Source organism: Pan paniscus, chromosome 12 (assembly GCF_029289425.2).
Source record: "Pan paniscus chromosome 12, NHGRI_mPanPan1-v2.0_pri, whole genome shotgun sequence".
In the NCBI taxonomy this organism is placed as follows: domain Eukaryota; kingdom Metazoa; phylum Chordata; class Mammalia; order Primates; family Hominidae; genus Pan; species Pan paniscus.
The window spans coordinates 100,003,555-100,023,381 of record NC_073261.2 but is presented as its reverse complement, the minus strand read 5'-3'; the positions used below and the strand labels follow the sequence as shown (position 1 = coordinate 100,023,381).

Genomic DNA, 19,827 nt, shown 5'->3' with positions numbered 1-19,827 from the left:
CACATCCCTCCTCAGAGCTGATTATGATGGGGTCCCATTTGGAGCCTGGGAACCAAGGTGCCATATTTGTGATGGTGGCCAGAGCCCTGGGCTGGAAGCTGGGTGGGCAGCCTGGCCCCTGCTCTATCAGCAACACTCTCTGAGATTGTGGGCAAGGCCCTTCCATATGGAGGCCTCAGTATCCTCCTCTGTAAGATGGGGAGATTAAAGTAGAAGGTCTCTGAGGTCCCTCACCCTTGATGTGGCCTCAAATGGCTGGAAAGAATAGGAGTGGGTACCAAATGTTTTCTCTTTCACACCCCAAAATCAAGGCCAGTGCTCTGGAGAGAAGCCCGCAGAAGTTTAGGCAACCATGAAGGAGCCGAGCCAAGAGGGCAGAACCCCACTAGCACGCCAAGGGCGATGCTGGCACTGTGAGGTTGGACAAGGTCTGCCTTCAGAAGTCTCACTGTCCCCTTGTGTAAAAGGGAATTGATAGTGACAACTTTGGATGGTCCAGTTCAGAAGCATTTAGGAGCATGCCTGGCTGGTAGCAAGTGCTTACTAATGGTGCCAGTGCCACCATGGGTTGGAATGAGGCAGCCCTGTCCTTGGGCTCTGGCCTGGGAAACAGTGGGAACCAGGCCTCTTGGGGAGTGGGGTGGGGGGGGGGTTCTTTCACAGGCACTGCTGGGGTCTGCACAGGAGCACCCGGGTGGTGTACGCTTCAAAGACCAGTGTCGGCCTGTGCTCTAGACTGGGGTGTTCAGAGGATTCAGAGGATGTGGCTCTGTTTGTCAGTGTCCTGGGGGTTGTAACAGGGTGGATCACCCCTGCTGGTAGCCCTGTGTGCTCCTTGACTTCCAGCCACTCCTATTTCTCCTGGGGAGGGCTGGGGCCACCCTCCTGCCATATTTACAGAGGCTCCTTTCCCCACAGGGCCACTGACCTCGTTGTAATAGGGGCAGTTAGTGGACTCCTTCATGGACGTGTACTTCTTGTCGTCACCCACCTCCACGCACACCACAGGGTCCATGTTCAAGCCCACCAGCTGCCGGGCCTCGATCACCGTGATGCTGACCTGCAGGCAGGAGAAGGGGGAGCCAGAAGGAAAGCTGCCTGAGCCTAGGAGCCTGGTCCCGCAGGGGTCCAGGGGCTGGGGCAGCAGGGTCAGAGGGAGGGCCCGGGAGCCAGCACTGGCCTCCTGGGCTCCATTCTGACCACTGCCTCTCATCTGCTGGGTAATCCTGGCTCTTTCTCCTTCTATGCCTCAGTGTCTTCATTTATAGAGGAGTATGAGTTGGCTAACCTCTAAGTCAGTGTTCACTAGACTTAACTTGCTGGGCCGAAGGGAGGGAGAGGCATTAAAAACACTGATGCCCAGGCCACCTCCAGACCAATCCAATCCAATCCTGGACATGCAGCTCAGGCATCTGTATTTTTATTTTTTTGATGGAGTCTTACTCTGTTGCCCAGGCTGGAGTGCAGTGGCATGATCTCGGCTCACTGCAACCCTCTGCCTCCTGGGTTCAAGTGATTCTTTTGCCTCAGCCTCCTGAGTAGCTGGGATTACAGGCATGCACTACCACACTGGGCTAATTTTTGTATTTTTTATACAGATGGGGTTTTGCCATGTTGGCCAGGCTGTTCTCAAACTCCCGGCCTCAAGTGATCTGTCTGCCTCGGCCTCCCAAAGTGCTGGAATTACAGGCATGAGCCACCGTGCCCAGCCTGGAATCTGTATTTTTAAAGCTCCTAGGTGATGCCAAGTGCCCTGCGTTCTTCCCCAGCGTCGATGGCTCTGCTTCAGAAAGAGCTGCCAAACCCATGTCACAGGTTTCATGCACTCAGGAATAAAGCTTTCAAAGTTTTCATTAACTTGCATTTAATTTCCTGCTCGAGGAATTCTCATGTAAGCCTGCAGGCCTCTGATATGTCTTTGCATTTCTGGAATTTGGCTCCCCCACTTTCCACATTGCTACCTCCTCTCCGTTTGCTGAATTTCTTTGTTTGTATGGCCAGTGCGGCTTTGGTGCCTGCCTGAGCCGCCTTTTTCAGCCTACTGATTGTATGTTGTGTGCACTCTGCTGTGTCCTTTATGTGGCGTCCAGCTCTGCAATCTTACTTATATCCTGGGAAGCCCTATTTCAGTTGTTCATTCATGCAACAAATGTTTCCTGGAAACCTGCTGGAGCCAGGCACAGGTGGGATTGCAACAAATTCTTCCTTGTGGAGCTTACCACAAATGATTAATGGCTTTTTTTTTTTTTTTCTTCACACTGAGTCTCTCTCTGTCATTCAGGCCTGGAGTGCAGTGGCATGATCTCAGCTCACTGCAGCCTCCACCTCCTGGGTTCAGGCGATTCTTCTGCCCCAGCCTCCCAAGTAGCTGGGATTACAAGCATATGCCACCCCGCCCGGCTAATTTTTGTATTTTTTTTTAGTAGAGATTGGGTTTTACCATGTTGGCCAGGCTGGTCTTGAACTCCTGACCTCAGGTGATCTGCCTGCCTTGGCCTCCCAAAGTGCTGGGAATGCAGGCACGAGCCACTGTGACCAGCCGATTATTGGCTTTTTAAGCTAAAAAGATATAAGGACAGAGAGAGAGACAGAGAGAGAGAGAGCCAGAGCACCAGTAATTTTTGACGTCACTACTACTTTTCCCGAACGCTCATTTTAAGCCATCAGGTCTCATTTGGATTTGGAGGTGTCAGTTCCTGTCAGGGTGGCCATGGTAAGATAGACAGAGGCATGTACTGGGGGTTGCTGAACTTGGGATTGAACCCCAGACCTGACATGTTGCCAGGTGTGAGGGCAAATGACCACATAGCCTTGTGTTTTTCAGTTACAAGCAGAGACACCAGCTACCTGTAAGGTTGTATGCAGGTTAAATGAGATCATGTGTGTCAAAATGCATCCTAAACAGCAGAAAGCTCTATAAAATGTGAGTGACCCCAACAGAATCTCCCTTCAGCTAAGCGGTTGATCTCTCAAGTAGGGAGCTTGTGCATGATACTTAGAATGATTGATTCACTTGCCTCTCTCAAACGTGTGTTTTAACAAGAAAAGCCTTTCCCCAGCTAGAATAAGCATGGACCTCAGTACATTCTTCTTCTTTTTTTTTTTTTTTTTTTTTTTTGGAGACAGAGTCTCACTCTGTTGCCCAGGCTGGAGTGCAGTGGCACGATCTAGGCTCACTGCAACCTCCACCTCCCGGGTTCAAGCTATTCTCCAGACTCAGCCTCCCAAGTAGCTGGGATTATAGGCGCCTGCCACCGCATGGCTAATTTTTGTATTTTTAGTAGAGACGAGGTTTCACCATGTTGGCTGGGATGGTCTCAATCTCCCTCGTGATCCACCTGCCTCGGCTTCCCAAAGTGCTGGAATTACAGGCATGAGCCACTGAGCCCGGCACATTCTTCTAATGCGACTCCGAAGGTTGCTTTTCATGCCTGTCATCTTGGAGATTTCATATTTTAGTTGTGCTTTGATGCAACTTCTAAATACGACTTTACTTGAGAGAATTATCTTCCCTTTCCATGAAAAAGAATAACCACTAAAATGATCATCCAGTGTCCATCAAAGTCTGAAAAATAACCTGAGGGCAATTAAAAATCTACACATCAGAAGTAATCATGTTAAGGAAATAGAAATTCCAATGTTAATGAGAACATTGCCAGGAAAGGGGATATTTACAAATGAAGTGACACTTGAACTAGGAAGCAAACATTTCCGTTTGGAACGTGAAGTGCCAAAGGGACGGAAGTAAAAGCTTAGAATCTGGAGCTTCACAGAAGTTCAATATTCACTGCTCCTTCAGGGAGCTAAAAAGGAAATAGGACTAACTAACTTAGCTCTGAGAAGTTTACTGTGAAGAGAGCAAACGGACACTAGAAGTCCTTCTTTGCACAATAGTTTATAGAGTTTTAACTTCCAAGAACCCTTTTTTGCCAAAGATTTTTAAAAACCCCATGAATTTTTCCACAACTAATGCCCCCACCAACAATAAAAAAGGCTTTCTATAACTCAGGACTGGGAAGCGGACAGACATAGTTTTGGCATCTACCGAAGATAAGCCAGCAGCAAGTCCTCTTCCCACTGCCAAGAGAGTGGTTGGTTTTTATGTTTTCCATCTCGAGGCATGGCCATAAGACAGGCTACTTCTCCCTGTCCCCCTTTTCAGGCCTCATACGTTTCTCCCTTCCTCCATGTAGCAGAGGCAGTGAAGGTGACAACCTGGGCAGAAGCTCTGGCAGTAGAGGCGGAGGGTGGAGGGGAAGGTGGCCAGAGGCTTGAAGGAGCAACGGAGGGAAGAGAAGCTCCAGAGGGTGCTCATTGCTGGTTGAAGGGCAGCCCCGAGAGGAAGCTGAGGGCACTGGAGAAAGACCACCACGTGCATGGTGTTGGGGGAAGGGGAATGCCATTCCTGCTGCCTCCCACCCCTCCTGGGGCTCTAGGAAGGGGAAATGATGCACTTGAAATAAAAAATAAAAAACGGCTGGTCATTCTCCAGGGTTCTCGGGGAGGGGCTTGGCCATCCTTCTCTCCAATCATCAGCAGAGGACTCAATTTTTCCAGGGTGGAAGATGAAGAGGCAAACGGAGCCACAGCTGGGACCAACTGACCAGCTGACTATTCCACCATCTCCTTTCAAGATAAGGGACACACCTCCCAGTGGCTTCATGAAAGCGATCACAAGTAATAATGCTGAGTGGTAAATCTATACCCCTGTCCTGGGAAAACCCGAGAGTAATGATGCTTTGTGACCTGCTTCCCAGGGACCTGATCCAGCTTCAGGAACATCTGCTGGGAGCCAGAGATGAGAGTTGGTGCGCCCTTTAGTACTGTCCTTCTGCAACATCCATTACCCACTCCCCACTTTTCCAGGTGGCAGAGATGTGACATGACCAGATTTGCATTTTCAGAAGTTTGCTCCAGTGGTGGCATGGAGGTTGGAGTGGAGGAGGCAATATGAGGGCAGGGAGACCAGGTAGAAAGTAGGTACAAGCATGCAATTGAGGCTGGGGACCTCAGGTCAGTGGCAGGGGCATGAAATGGAGGTGAAAACTGGAGAGATGTTGGGTGACAATGTATTAAGTCTTGGTGCCAGGAAGAGATGGTAATGAAGAGACTCAAGACCCCTTGATCCACCAAAAACATCTCTGCCAAGTGCCAAGCGTTGCTCACTCTGGTGGGGAAACTGCACATTCACAGGGGGGTGACTGTGGTTTCTTGCCTTGGAGATGGCAATAATCAGGAAAGAGTTTACACGTGACATGCATTCTAAATGGAAGAAACAAAGAGCATGGGTACGCCGCGGTCCTTTTACCTCCAGGCTTCTTTCAGTGCCATAACCTTTAGAATGGTCCTGAGCCCTCACAACCCTTCCTGGATCTGAGTTCAGCTAAGTCTCCCCACATCTCACCAACGAGGTGTCCTTCCTGAGGTCTTTATAACTCATCAAACCCAAAGTCTCCAAGAGAGTGAAGTCGTATCTGGTTTTATTGCTTTTTATTATTAATTTATTTATTTTTAATTTTCTTTTGAGACAAGGTCTCCCTCTGTTGCCCAGGTTGGAGTGCAGTGGTGCAGTCTTGACTCACTACAACCTCCACTTTCTGGGTTCAAGTGATTCTCCTGCCTCAGCCTCCCAAGTAGCTGGGATTACAGGTATGCGCCACCACCATGCCTGGCTAATTTTTGTATTTTTAGTAGAGACGGGGTTTCACCATGTTGGCCAGGCTGGTCTTGCAATCCACTCATCTCGGCCTCCGAAAGTGCTGGGATTACAGGCATGAGCCACTGCACCCGGCTTGGTTTTATTGCATTATACACTGTATGTATTGGAAGTGAAAATAATTTCACATTTGCATCCTCATAGCTCTCACTCAAATGTTTGCAAGGTTAATTGTGAATGAACTTGTCGGGAAACACTATGCTACCAGGTAAAATACAACAACCGTTTTGTTCAGTTCGGTTTAAAAAGTCTTTGGAGGGGACAATGTCTGGTTCAGTCAATAAAAGTCTCTGGTAGGAAGCAGTTTGAAAAGGTTTGGAAAACAAGCACTAAGTAGCAAGATGAAGATGAACCAGGGACCTGAAGGGAGCAGCTGTCTAGAAGGCTTGATATATAGAAGTCAATTGCTCTTATGGCTATGGCCAGACACCCCTGGCCTTGAACCCTGGCTCTAGCCTTGGCTAACTTAGTGGCAACGACCTGGGACAAGCTCCTGACCTTCCTGGGGCCTCACTTTCTTACCTATAAATGCAGTAACACCTATATTTGGGTGGTTGAATAATTACATTAACTACAATGGAAATACATATATAGCTCCTAGCACAGTGCCTGGCATAGAATAAACCTTCAAAAATAAGTTCCATGAACAATAATGACTGTATTTTTGATGTGTCCTTACCTCTTAGGCCAGTGACATGATACCTGAGTTGGGGTCGTTGTTCTTTGGAATTCTCCAGTTCTCAGCACACAGAGAAACAAAGCCCTGAGCCCAATCCCTTGGAAAAGCCCTCGGAAGTCTCAGGACACTTTGCGTTTGGGTTTTGGCAGAGGTGAGGGGCCGGGATTCTCAAACCGCTAAGGAATCCAATGGCTTGAAGTTATTTAAAACCACAGGGGCAGGTCCGTTTGACATTGCCTGGGGCTGTTTTTCAGGCACCTGGGAAGACAGTTGCCTGAGTAGATGGAAACTAACTAAAACAAAGATGAAGGGAGATGAAGTATATTCTGGAGAAAACATGGCCAGATGTACCTTTTACATAGAAAAGTGCCATCTTATCCTTTCCGTCATCACCTGAGTGAGGGGAGGTGGGGTTGTCCGTAAAGAAGGGTTGGTGTGCTTGGGGTCTGGAACTAGGCATCAAAGATAAAGCTCTACCCTGGTAGATGGGGCTCACTCTGATTCTGGGGCCTGGTGCTGATACCCAGACCGAACATCCCCAGGACAGAAGTGCAGTGGCAGCCAGGTGAGATCTCTCGCAAGCCCTGTCCCCTCTGAGCAGCCAGCATTCTAACTCAATCCTAGGAAAGCCCAACAGTCTTCTGATTTATAGCTGAGTCTTGTTAGCCTCCAAGGGAGGGTCTGGAGCAATGGAGGGTCCCTGGGCCCTTCCTGAGAGATGGTGTCCCAGCAGCCACCAGACATGCTCATCACCTGTCCTACCTGCACTGTTGGCCACATTCACATTCTTACAGCTGTCAACCTCTCTTTGTCTCAGTCTTTTGTCTCTGGTCTTAGAAGCACACAAATAAAAAAGTTGTGTTAATCTCAGAAAATACAGAGAAGCAAAAAGAAGAAAAAAAATCACTCACAGTCTCACCATCCAGAGATAACCAGAATCGACATTACTTCCAGCAATCAAATAATACAAAACAACAATTTAAAAATCATGCCAGGAAAACTTTCTTAACTTATCTTAACTGTTTGAATACTTTTTTGTAGTTCTTGGTCTCTTTATGGTTTTTCTAGGTGCTTCTCACTTTATGAAGTCCAATACTGAACATGAAATACTGGAAGGGCTTTGATTAGCATAGGCAGAGTTCTCAAGCTTTTCTTTGGGTTTGTACCTCTCTACTGATGATACTGCTAGGAATGCCTCCCAGGAACAAGCTTACTTTGGGAACTTATATTCAGCTTGTGGTTCTCTATGACCCCTGGATCCATGCCTCAGTATAGTGGATAATGCACATCCGGCTAGAATCCCCCACTACAGCAGAGTCTGAAAGACATGAGGCCTCCAGGTGCCCACCTACCTGGTAATCCATGGGCCGCCCAGCACTTGGCTCCATCTTAATGTCTGGCTTAGATCTGAGGAAGAGAATGTACCATCAGGCCTGGGGTATGGGGACTGCTTCTGGGGGAGGAGGACACTGGCAGTGGTTAGACCTGGGAGTGGGCAGAGGGACAGAAGCATGGTCTTTAAACATCAAGCCCTGCCAAGAATAGTGAGGATTAGTTGCCTTCAGAGGCCTCAACACAGAGAACTAATCAAAGGCAGAAGTAACAGAGAGACAGACATGGGGTCAATAGGTTCAAATATGGGGTGGGCAGGTCTGTGGCTTCCTTGGGCTGGGAGGTATTCAAGGACCTGAGAACAGGCCTGCAGCTGCTGTGCTCTGCTTTTGCAGGGAGAGAGGTGAGAAAAACACCCAAGGAAAAGCAGAAAAGGGTAAGGTTGGGTTAGGAAGGAGCCGTCCATGAGCCCTGACTCTTCCCTACCCAAATTCCAATCATGGCAAGCCAGGTCCTGCCTGACAGGGTGGGGGCAGCTGGGGTTGCGGGTCTCCCGTCCACTCACCGCTTGTTGGAGACATTAGTGGTGAGAGCTGTGACTGAGGCTAGAGACACCGAGTCGGGATCCAGTCCATCCCCTAGCCGAATGGCCAGATGGTCAAGGTCTTCCATCTCCAGCACCGCCGGTTCATCTGGGGAAGATGAAAGACTGGTTAGGTGGGCTGACTGATGGTGAGATAGTGACTGTTTCTCCTTTTACTCTGGCATCCAGAAAGCTGAGAGTTAAATTTGAGGTTTACTTAGTTGCTACCGCTTAGAATGTTATGGCCTGAATAACTGCAGTGTTTTTCTACCTAATCCCGATCTTGGATTTGAATGGCCATTACGTCTGGTCTTGCCTTTTTATTTTAATTGAATGCTCTTTTATTGTATACCACTTACTTAGGCACTGAATATCTCTTATGGAAGAAGGTAGGGAATAAAGAATTCATACTTTTGCACTTCTCAATAAATAGCTACCATTTGTTGGGTGGATACTCTGTTCCAGGCACAACACCACTTTACATGAGTATCTCTAGTCCTTAGAGCTGTGCCCTGGCAAGATGGGCGTTATTCTCATGTCACAGGTACAGAAACGAAGGCTTAGGAAGTAACTTATCCATATCAAATAGCTGATGGAATTCAGAACCTAATGCATTGGTGTGTATTCATCTAATGAGATGCAGACATGTGGATTCCGAACAGCCACCCAAGGATGCTGGGTTTGGTTCTCAGCCAGCAGCTGTACTCTCTCCATTTAAGAAGGTGAAGGGCACGGCTGGAATTGGCATGGGGGCAAGAGGGTGGGGGAGAGAGCCTGAGGGCCAGTGGGCCACAGAGGGGATGCTGGGGGAGGGCAGCCGGGAGCCCCGATGGTGGGCCCGTGATGGAGAAGATGGCCCCCTCCCAGCTCCCCTGTCCTCTCCATTTCTCCCCTTGTCTTCCTCCAGGCCTCCCGCCTCCTCTGCAGCAGCTGTCTTCCCCTCTCCAGTCGCTCCTCCGGGAGGGCGCAGTGCCACCTGCTGCTCCAGCCTCCCAGGCCCGGCCCTGCCGCGCCCTCCAGCGGCCCCAGGACCTCCCCAAAGGCCAGGCTGCAGCCTGGTGAGAGCGCGCGGGCGAGGCCTGCCGCCGACCCCGCACTAGTGGGACGACGGTTTCCCCCTAGAAATAGGGAGTTGGCCAAACAGCGTTTCTTGATGGATGGATATTCTCTGCTCTAATTAAAACTCTGGGCTTCTGCGTGAAGAAGGAAGAACCGGGAGCAACGAGGGCGGGACGAGCCTTGTAACTAGGCCCACCCGACAGAGGGCGCTGCCCGTTTCCCTCCCTCGGCCCCAGGGCGTCTCCTTCCTGGAGGGCCACGCATCACTGGGCGGGGCCTAGCCCTGGGCCAGCCAATGAGAGTCCAGGCCCCTCACAGATGGCTCTGGACGACCTATCCCAGGAGGGCCTTTTGGCAGCCGGGCAGGGGCTGGCAAGCGGCGGGAGGGCGCCGCGAGGCGCGGGGCTGCGGGGCTGACGCGGCACCTGTCCTACCTGGTCTTTGGGGCTCCTCCTTGTGAGACCGGTTTTTGCCGAGCTTCATGGCGGAGAACACGCTCCTCCCGGCTCTGTGAGGGGGGCCACCAGAATGAGGTGCAGGGAGAGGGACGCATGGAGGAAAACACACAAACACAGAAGAGCCAAACATGAGAGAACACATCAGAGAAGGGAGATGGACCCGGCCCCTCACCTACTGGTCCCGAGACAGATCGGGATCTGTCTTCCCAAATTGGGAGCCAGGAGGGGGAATCAGGGCAGTGAGAGACCCCTCCACTTCCGCCTTTGCCATCCTTTCACACACGGAGGAGAGGGATGGGGTCCCCAGCAAGCAGGGAACGTGGTCTTGAGCCGGAAAGAGCCGCTTTAACTGGAGCTCCTCTGGGTCTTGGACTTTTCAGTCTGATCCCAGCCCCTCAGTCTAGTCTCCTCAGAGCTCTGAGCCCTGCCAGTGTCCCCACGCTCATCCTCCCTGGCTCAGCTGGTTGGAGAGAAAGCCCGAGGACTGGAGACAGAGCATCAGAACGGCGGGGCAGGGACCAGAGAGGACTCAGGGGCAGAGGCCGATGAGGAGATGGGAGATGTGGTTGAAACGAGCTGTTCAGTTCTCAGATGGCCCTGGTGTTCAAAGCCTGACTTGTCTTTCTCCAACCTCTCCGTGTTCTGGGATCCTCCTTGGTCCCCATGAAAAAGGGGGAGATAGGCCCTTTCCCATCTATCTCCGGTCCTGGAGTTTGCCCCTTCTACCTGTCCCCTCTCACTGCCGAATTCCCCTTTCCCCCAACCCCAGGAACTTATGGCAGGCTCCATAGTTCCTACCTCTTCCTCTGGCTTGCTGCGACCTTGTGCCCCCAGGTGAAGGGCCTTGCAGTCAGGGGGGCTGAGGAAAAGGGGCAGGGGTCCTCACTGCCCTTCAGTGATGTCCCTGCAGCCGAGCCTGTGGTTCCTGGCGCCAGGAAGCCCCAGGAGCAGGATCAGCAGAGGGTAAAGTGCAGTGTTCCATTACCCCATCCATATTGCATGAGTGGATACCTGACTCTCTCCACTTCCCATTCTCCCTCCTCCTGGGTATGGCTCCATCATCCTGTAGGTCCAGGTGGAGCCAGGTGTAGGCTCCAACCTGGAGCTCACTTACAGCAGAGTCCACCCTTTTTGGGTCACACATCTCCCTGTGGAGGCTTGACTATGGTTTCTAAGACCCCAGATCCTTGTTCTTTATGCCGGGCAATAGGAGGTTGGGGAAAACCTTTCTGTCCTCAGGCAGATGACCTAGAAACCTCAAGCCCCTCTCCTCAGGATTGTGGAGCCAATCTTATTCCCCAAACCTGGCCCTATCCCAACCCCAGGACCTTTCTTTACTGTTCATATGCAGGACAAAGCACGTTCATATCCCAGTGAGGGAGCAATTGAGAATCACCCTTTTCACGTGGCAGCAGCTCACAACTTAGGGAACATTAGCATGTTCTTTGAATTCCTAAAAAGGAATGGAAGAAGGCTGATGTGTCTGCACTCTTCAGTAGCATACCATCTGAAATACGACAATGAGAAGAAAGGGAAAGAAAGAGGCTCTAAAATCAAAGCTGATGCCTTTGGAATTATTTTTAAAAGCTTCCTCCCTTCTGATGGGGGAGGTGAGTTACACACACACACACACACACACACATACAGGCCAAAAAGAGACTACGTAGGGCCAAAGGCCTTTCCAGATGTCTGCAATGTCTGCTCATTTCATCTTCCTGGCAATCCTCTGAGGGCCACATACTTCTCCTCATTCAACCAATAAAAAGACTGAGGCTCAGAGAGGGGACAATAATCACGAGGTCACACGGTGAGTGGCAGAACTGGGATTGAAGCAGAAAGCTCCTGTGTTCTAGGCCAGCAATATTTTTACTGCATCTCGGGTCCTTTGCCTCGATGCCGTAGGACTGCATTTTTCTGTGGGCAAGAATCCCATCCATTCCTGACCATTTGGGATTTTAGCTAAAAGGCCCCAGGGCTGGCACCCATAGGTACAGATATGGTCTGTGTGCCAGCATAGTTTACAGATCAGGATGCTGTCATCTGTGGAATCTCACAGATCATACCCATGTTTACAAAGAAGGGGCTCATTCAAAAAGAACCTGAGCACCCAAACATTTGGGAAGGGACTGCTGTGCATGTTAAATTGCTGGTGACATAACATTGAACAGATCAATGAACCCACCAGAAATAATCGTGTGATGGTGGGGAAAGGACCACCCTGGCTGGCTTGCCCTGAAGCATCCTGTGGGATTTCGCCCCACCTGCTGGCCCCAAGGACAGGGGTGCTGGCTGTCCTGACCCTGCCATAGGCCCAGCTTCAGAAGTGTAGTTTTTGTGGGCCTTCCTGTCTCAGTGCTTGGGATTCCTTTTTGCCCAGCCTTGCTGCTCAACTATGTCTCTCTCCTGAATTACCCAGGAGTCTCCTGCAGGGCTCAGCGTTTGACTTTGTACCATTACTTCTTGGCCATTCCTAGGCTGTGTTATTCTTGGAGTCCTTGGCCCTTCCCCATGTGTGACCTACATAGTTAGCCTTTGCCATTGCAGCCTGCTCCAGCCACAGACTTCCCTCTCCCCTGCCCCTTCCCCACTTCCCCAGAGGGGAAGTGCTCTGAGATGGTAGGTTAGAAGCAGGCCCTGCCTGGAGAAGCCGGCTGCCTGGCCTGCTGGGATGGGATCTGGCCCTGCTGCCTGAGTCCCGGGGGGAGTGCAAGGTAGCAAGAAATGGTGGCTTTCAGAGGCTGGTCCCATGGACTCACCCAGGTGGAAAAGGACCTGAGGCATCCCTGGGGCACTTATGGCCCTTGAATTTGAAAGTCACTTTATTTCTTAACACAAACAGATTTGAAAGAAATGATTGAGGCTTTAAAAAACTATACTTGTCCTGGTCCGGTGCGGTGACTCACACCTGTAATCCCAGCACTTTGGGAGGCCGAGGCAGGTGGATCACTTGAGGTCAGGAGTTCAACACCAGCCTGGTCAACATGGTGAAACCCCGTCTCTACTAAAATTAGCTGGGTGTGGTGGCACATGCCTGAAATCCCAGTTACTCGGGAGGCTGAGGCAGGAGAATCGCTTGAACCCAGGAGGCGGAGGTTGCAGTGAGCCAAGATCGCACCACTGCACTCCAGCCTGGGTGACAGAGTGAGACTCTGTCTCAAACAAACACACAAACAAAAACTATACTTGTCCAACTATCTCTACTACACCTTGAAGCAATTGAAAGGAGAAATCTCTCCCTTCCAACCCTGCATAATTTTAGCTGTCTGAAGTGGTAGTACTGGTAGCACTCCTGTGTGCCTGGGAATATCTCAAAAGGATATTGTCTTTGTCCCTTTATTAAAAATGCAGAAATGTGTAGTGAAGGATGTAATTTCCAGAATTCTTACTACAGGCTCTGTACCTCTGATTCTCCTAGACTTGCTTTTCAATGAATCTGAATTGTGATCAGTACAGCATGATGTCATCACTGCCACTGGCCTTTGTAATTTTCTGATCAGTAACACATCAGAAGTTCACTATAGAAAAAGCCCTTTCTGCCTGATTGCAGCACCAGTTCTCAGAAAGCAGTATGCCTACTTCTCTTGGCAAACTGTAAAGGAGAGTTTTGAAATAAATGTCAACTTAATCAGGGAATTTTGAAGATTATCTATTTGTCTGAAAGACTTAGATTTCAAAAAATGTAATTTGCTGTTGAGGTGTCTGTTGTCCTGGCCTTTTTTTTGTTTTCAAAGCAAAATTCTGCATTTGGTCTAGTTGAGTTCTACAATTACCAAAAACAGGATATGGTGAGAAACAGACAAAGAAAACAAGCCAATAATCAACTCAGTGAAAACTCACTTTACAATCAAATGGCTCGTTATTCTTGGGCGTATTAAAGCTTGAGAAGTGAGAGCCAAGGGGAGGCCAGTATCCCAGGACCCTCTGAGGATTTAGAATCCGTTTGAGTTTCCCGTGGCTGCATTCACCATGGTCAGAATGAAATGCACCTACAATCTAGACTGGTATTTATCTCTAGAGGAAAAAATGCTAAAATTAGTTCACTTATTGTAAACTATAAATCTGATGATTTCTTCGCTCATTTTATGGCCCAGATTTAGAAGGGTGTTGCTGTGTGGTGCACACAGGGTCCTAGGTAGAGCTTAGTATTCATAATGACTTGGGAACATTCACCAAACTAAATTTAGTGACCCGAGTGTTTCATTAATTCAGGTCTCTGGATTATTCTGAAAGCTAATAGAGACCTGACCATAAATGAGCTGCAGGTTGAGTCCATTCACTGCCCAGGGCTTCTGCCCCATGACTGGCTTCAACTGGAACTACTAGGCTCATTAGCTCAGGCCTCAGGTAATCAATCAGGATAAAGACTCCTATCTATGAGAAATAGGGTCTGTGGTCCTTCTTTGCATTGCTCAAACAGCCCAATTTTCAAAACCTCGGAGCATGTTATCCAAGCGCCCCTAAATGGGTTTATTTAAAAAATTTTCCATGCCCCAAGGCACAGGGAATTTCATAATTTCAGTCTTTACAGGTGTCTTTGAAAGTGCGTTGAATTTCAGTTAGTTTTTGAATAGCTTTCCGTAGGTGGGCAGGATAGGTTGACCCTTTATACTAGAACCACCCTGTCTCCAAACTGGCCCGTTTGCACATGTGCCCACGTTGTACCAGAAGGCTTGGGGGACCCACACACACTTGTCCTGACCCCAGGATTGTCAGGGAAGCTGACTCTTCAGTTCTTGCTGGCAGCCCAGCCCTTTGCAAGGCTCAGGCAAGCAGCATCATGGAAGATGATGGGTGTTTTCTCATCTCCCCAAACCAGCCTATCCCAGAATGTCACACACTATGAGTTCTTTCGTGAGTTGAATCTTGTTTCTCTACTTCAACTTAACTTCAACTTAAATTTATTTCCATTTATGTCCTCTCAGTGGAGATAGATACCAGCCAGCTTTGCCACACATTAACATTTCAGAGATTGAAATCTGTCTCCACAGTTTTCTCTCCTCCAGGCTAAAGAGTTTAAATTTGTTCAATCTCTTCTTAGAAATCTCATTTTCCTATTCTTTCAATAGTCCTATTGCTCTACACATAATAATAATAACAATACTATATGCCAGTTTACTTTATCTCATGTGCTAATTAGAGATGGTAAGAAATTAGGACAGAGAAGTGCTAGGGAACCAGTATTTTGGTGGACCTACTATGTGCTGGCACTGTGAGGTACCTCTTACTCCAACTGTAGCCAGTCAAAGGGATCAGGCCAGTCTGTGTCCCTGTGGGTCTGGCCTGGGACAGACTGGGAAGCTGGGCATCAAGAAGGGCCTTAGAGCATCGCTGATCTCAGGCAGAGAAGCTGGGGATGGACAGGCTGCTCGTATCTCATTCATATGCCCTTTACATCTAAGCATCTATGGAGAAACCTGAACCCTTGAGGACTCCCTAAGAGGACTCCCCAGCTCAGCATTCCCCATCATCGCCACCCACCCTGGATTCAGTTCCCTGGCTCTGAGCCTTGACACATGCTCTGCCTACGTGTCTTCCCTTACTGGGAACCTGGCAAACTCCTCCATCCTTCAGGTCTCTGGGCTGGAGCTCTTCCTACACAGCGCCATTTCCTCCATCACTACAGAGTTAACACTGCATCATCATTGCTTTTGCTTGTGCGTAACAAATGCGAGTTAGAACTCATACCTTTTTTTGAAGCAATGAATGAGGCTGTGAGTTCCCCAGGATCTTAATGCCAGTGGATATCCCAAGCCCACACCAGTGTTGATCAGTTCAGACCCCTCAACACACAATCCTGATATTTCCATGATATCTTCAGATGAACTAATTCTTAATATATTGAGGCCACAGTTTTGAGCAAATCTCTTAAGATCTCTGGGGCTCAGGTTGCTTATCTGGAAGATAAAAAAGACCACACTCGTGGCTTTTCAGCTCTCATTGGTATGTTTGGAGAATTAGATTAAATTTAGATACAGTCAAGTTCTCTAAATTTCCTGGGTCTATGGTGAGCTCTGGGTCAGAAGTCAGCTTCTCTGTCTTCTGGTTCCAGCTCTGCCCCTGTTCTGAGACAGATTTGTCATCTGTAAGAGCAGGTGTTAACCAGGGGCCTCCTCCAGTATGGTCCACCTTGGCTACCACTGCCCTTATGAGATCCCGTAATGCTAGAGTCCTCCAGATGTCAGTGTGCTTCTAGGGGTGCCTACAAGACCCATTCACAACCCCCAGCCTTCGAATCTTTCCAGACCCTTGTGACCAGCCCCTCCCACCTGCAGGACCCTTCTCCTGTCCTCTCCAGACAGCACCCTGACCTCATTTTTCCAGGAAGCCTTTTGGGGAGATGAAGATACAGAGGGCTGCCCAAATGGTGGCCTCTCCTAAGCTTCCTGGGGGTCTCCAACTCCACCCACGACCTGCAGCTGCAAAGGGTACCCAGAGTTCCTCCTCCTTATGCCTCCAGCTGCCTGGCCCTACCTCGCCCCTGTTGGGAGAGGGGTCCCTGAGGTCCTCGTGCCCCTCTCCCCTTAGCCTTTAGCTGTCCCCTCCCTCCCAGGGAAGCCCGAAGGCCACAGGATGGGGGCTGAACAGTGGAGGAGGAACAAGACACAGAGAGGAGGATGGTCACCCCCGAGAGCCCAGAGTGGAAACCAGAAGGTCTGGCCACCTCCCCCCCGACCCTAACCCCTCCTCGTCCCTCACCCCCGTGGCCAGGTGAAAAGGCCTCCCTGGGCCTCCATGACCCGTGCCAGCTCCACCACGACAGCCCACTCCTGAGCCCTCTCAGCCGAGCCCATCCCGCCCTCCACAGCCTGTGGGGAGGAGGCCTCTGTCTCCCCAGAGACGCTGCCACGTCTGCCTTCGCCTGGGACACCTACTTGTGCTCGTCATCTCTGCCTCCCTTGGTCTTCTCTCTGCCTTTGCTGAGTAGGGGGAAGAAATGAGGAGACAAGGGGACACGTGTGAGGGGCTGTGGACCAGAGACACTGGCCTCAGCCCCGGCCCCACGGACCTGCACGCTCCCCAGGGGCCTCCTTGTCCCACAGACCTCTCACCCCACAGCTTCGCACGGTAGCAAGCCTAGGTCTGCAGGGTAGGGGTCCCATGGCCCTGGGTTCTGCCTTGGGGGAGAGGGGAGGGGCCCACAGTGCTGGGCCTGGGTGGCCACTATTCCAACCCCAAGCTCTGATACCTCAGGGCCTCAGCTCATCGCCCCTACCAGGCTAAGATCTGATGATTCCACAATGTGGGTCGCAGCTTCCTCAGGGAACACAGGGTTAGATGAGCCTGGCCACCCTCCCGGCCTGGGCCACCCTGCTCCTCTGCCCACCGGCTCCCCTGCTCCCCTGCTCCCCTCCAATGGAGTGGGAGCTCCCAGGCTCTGGGGGCCTCTAGGGGAACAGTGGGCTAAGCCTGCTCTGTGAGGGTGAGGCAGGGCTGGGGGTCCTGCTATGGAGTGCACACGGGTGGTTGGGGGCAGCTCTAGGGGTGTAGGTGGGGCAGTAAGTGAGCTACCACTCCAGGGCTCAGAGCAGGGAAAAACGGCGCTCCTATCTCACTTTAGGGAGGCTTCTAGAAAACTTTTCTGGAATGTTCTCTCAATGCTTTCCCAGTGCTGTGGCAATGAGGATGAAGACAGGAAAGTGAATAACAATTAGCAAATTATTCCTCTCCTCACACCCTGTTCTGGCACAGACCTTGCCCAGGTAGACTTGACTGCATACCCTGATGGCTCAGGACCTGAAGGCCTAGACACAGCACAGCTGCAGTCCAGCACTGGCCAGCTAACCTTTACGTTGGGCAAGCAGGTCAGTCTGTAATTCAAAGGTGTTAACATCAGCCAGGCCTCGGCTGCCCACATCAGCTGAGACTACTAAGCGGAGAAGAGCTCACAGCAGAGGAGGAGGAATGTGTCTCAAGCACAAAATCCTAGTGCGCCCAGCTGCCCCGGCTCATCTGAGCAGCTTTGGGAGCTGCTGCAACTCTGGGGCTCAGCCTGGAGAAGGGAGGCAGCAGAGGATTTTCTAGCTCTCTAGGGGCTGTGGAAACCGATTTAAAAACACTCTTGGGGTAAGGCTGCATGTACTGGCCCCACATGCACACACTTCTGCATGCCCACTCTCTGCCCCTCTGTCTCAGAGCCCCACCATGCACACGTGCCCCACTGCCCTCTGGCCCCAGCATAGGAGGAAGTTACCTGGCTTCTGCAGGCCTCCACTGGAGTGGAAGAATGATCAATAAGGAGAATGAGAAAAGTGGCTCCTGCCCCAAACTCCTCCCAGATGAGACCCAGCAGAGAGGAGACCAGCAGAAGAGGGTTTGGGCAGCAGAAGGAGGTGGGGGTCGTGGAGGGCAGGAGAGCCAGGCCAGGTGGAGAAAATGAGAAGAGGAGATAGTCGCAGAATACAGGGACTCAGGAGGAAAGGCTCAGGTCTCTACAGTTTAGCTGCAAGACTAAAGCTGGGATTTCTTTCTTTGTCCTCTCTAAGATGTGACTCCTAAAGACAGCATCAACAGCAGAGCCCAGAATCCAGAGTCCTCCCTGGTGTCATGCAGTGCATGTGAGTGTGTGCAAACACATGGGCACTTGTGTACACATGTGTGTGCATGTGAGTGTGGTCAGGGCCGAAGTCACTTTCTCTCCAGAGACTAGGGCAGGCATACGCTGCCATGCAAGGGTCTGGAACATGGATTTTGTGCTGCTGAGAGTGGAGTGCCCATGAGGTTAGGGATTCATTCCATCTCTGCAACACTGAGAGCCTGGGGAGGTGAGGGGAACTTTGAGTAAATGAGCTCCCTATACCTGCCCCTGGGCCAGTAAGGCTCCTGTGTGGGCAGCTTCTGCAGAGCCCTTGGTATAGGGTGGGGAGCAAGAGCTGAGAAGGTGCTTGGACAGCACCTGAACAAGAGGGTCAGGTGCTGCTCGGGGTAGAAGTTGACATCAGGGTAACATGGAGTCAGTGAAGAGGAAGGAAGTGAACACTGGCTGAGCACCTGCCACATGCCAGGCACAGGGGTGGGTGGCTCGCAGGTGCACCTCACTCAATCCTGGCACTTCTGTGAGGCATCCTTGAGCCCCATCTCACAAATGGGGAGGGGGGTTCCCAATAGCAGAGCTGTGAGTGGAGCCTGTGCTCTGTCACACAGCACAGCTTCCTGGCACATTACCGGGGGCATTGTGCAAAAAGCCGGCAGAAATCAGGGCTTCGTGGCAGGAACTAGAGAAGTGGGCAGAGTGGCTCAGAGGGCATGCGGCTGACCAGGGCCTAGGGGAGGTGGAATCGTTGGGGCAGAGAGTCAGTGGGCGGTGGGGTTGGTGGTCTTTCAGGCAGAGCCCCCATACTGATTCCCTGAGGAGGAACGGGGTAACTTCATGGCATATTCTTAGGGTCTTAGGAGTGAGTGTCACAGCAGCTGAGGCCTGAGGTCCACATTGCCCCTGCTTAGAACCATCTGACCCCCAGAGTGAGGACAGGATGAATGTGGGTGAAGTCCCAGAGAAGCAGGCCAGGCAGGGCAGGGCAGGGCTGGGGGGTGGACCCAGGCCCTGGAGGGAGAGGTGAGGAGTGCCCAGAGGATCTCCTGGCATCTGCCTCCCCTCCATCCATGGAAGATTCCAGCTTGGGCCACCCGGGGCCTGCCTGGGCTGAGGCTGTTTCCTGCCCACTAGTCTACCTCCCCGCAGCCCCCAGCAGGCCTTCATTTCACCCCATCAGCCAGGGAGCGGCTGATCCCCACGCCGGACCCTAACTGTCAAGATGGCCGGTGAGACACTGCTGCTTGCCAGCAGCGGGGTTTTCCTCTTGCTCATTGTGGCTAAAGCAGGAACAAGAGGGAACTGTGGATATTGAATATCCTGATCTATAAGGGGATTGGTCTTCCCAGGAGAGGATGGAGGGCAGGGAGCAGATGCAGGGGAAGCCTGCCTGGGCTCCTAACGGGGTCAGAGGTGAGGCACTGATGCCCCTTCCCCGGTGTTGTCCTCTTTAGGGAGTAGGTGTTTTCC

General features: G+C 51.1%; 1 protein-coding gene across 4 annotated transcripts in view; it reads right to left on the bottom strand.

Moving 5' to 3' along the window:
* Positions 1–19,827, bottom strand: part of OTOF (otoferlin) — a 101,642-nt gene that overhangs the window by 36,744 nt on the left and 45,071 nt on the right. For all 4 annotated transcript variants that reach the window (XM_034952792.3, XM_055108146.2, XM_008952428.4 and 1 more), the window contains exons 6-9: positions 9,804–9,877; positions 8,293–8,419; positions 7,748–7,802; positions 929–1,060 (exon numbers count right to left, since the gene is read on the bottom strand). In XM_034952792.3, coding sequence (XP_034808683.2) covers positions 929–1,060; positions 7,748–7,802; positions 8,293–8,419; positions 9,804–9,877 — 388 coding nt within the window. The remainder of the gene's footprint in view (positions 1–928; positions 1,061–7,747; positions 7,803–8,292; positions 8,420–9,803; positions 9,878–19,827) is intronic.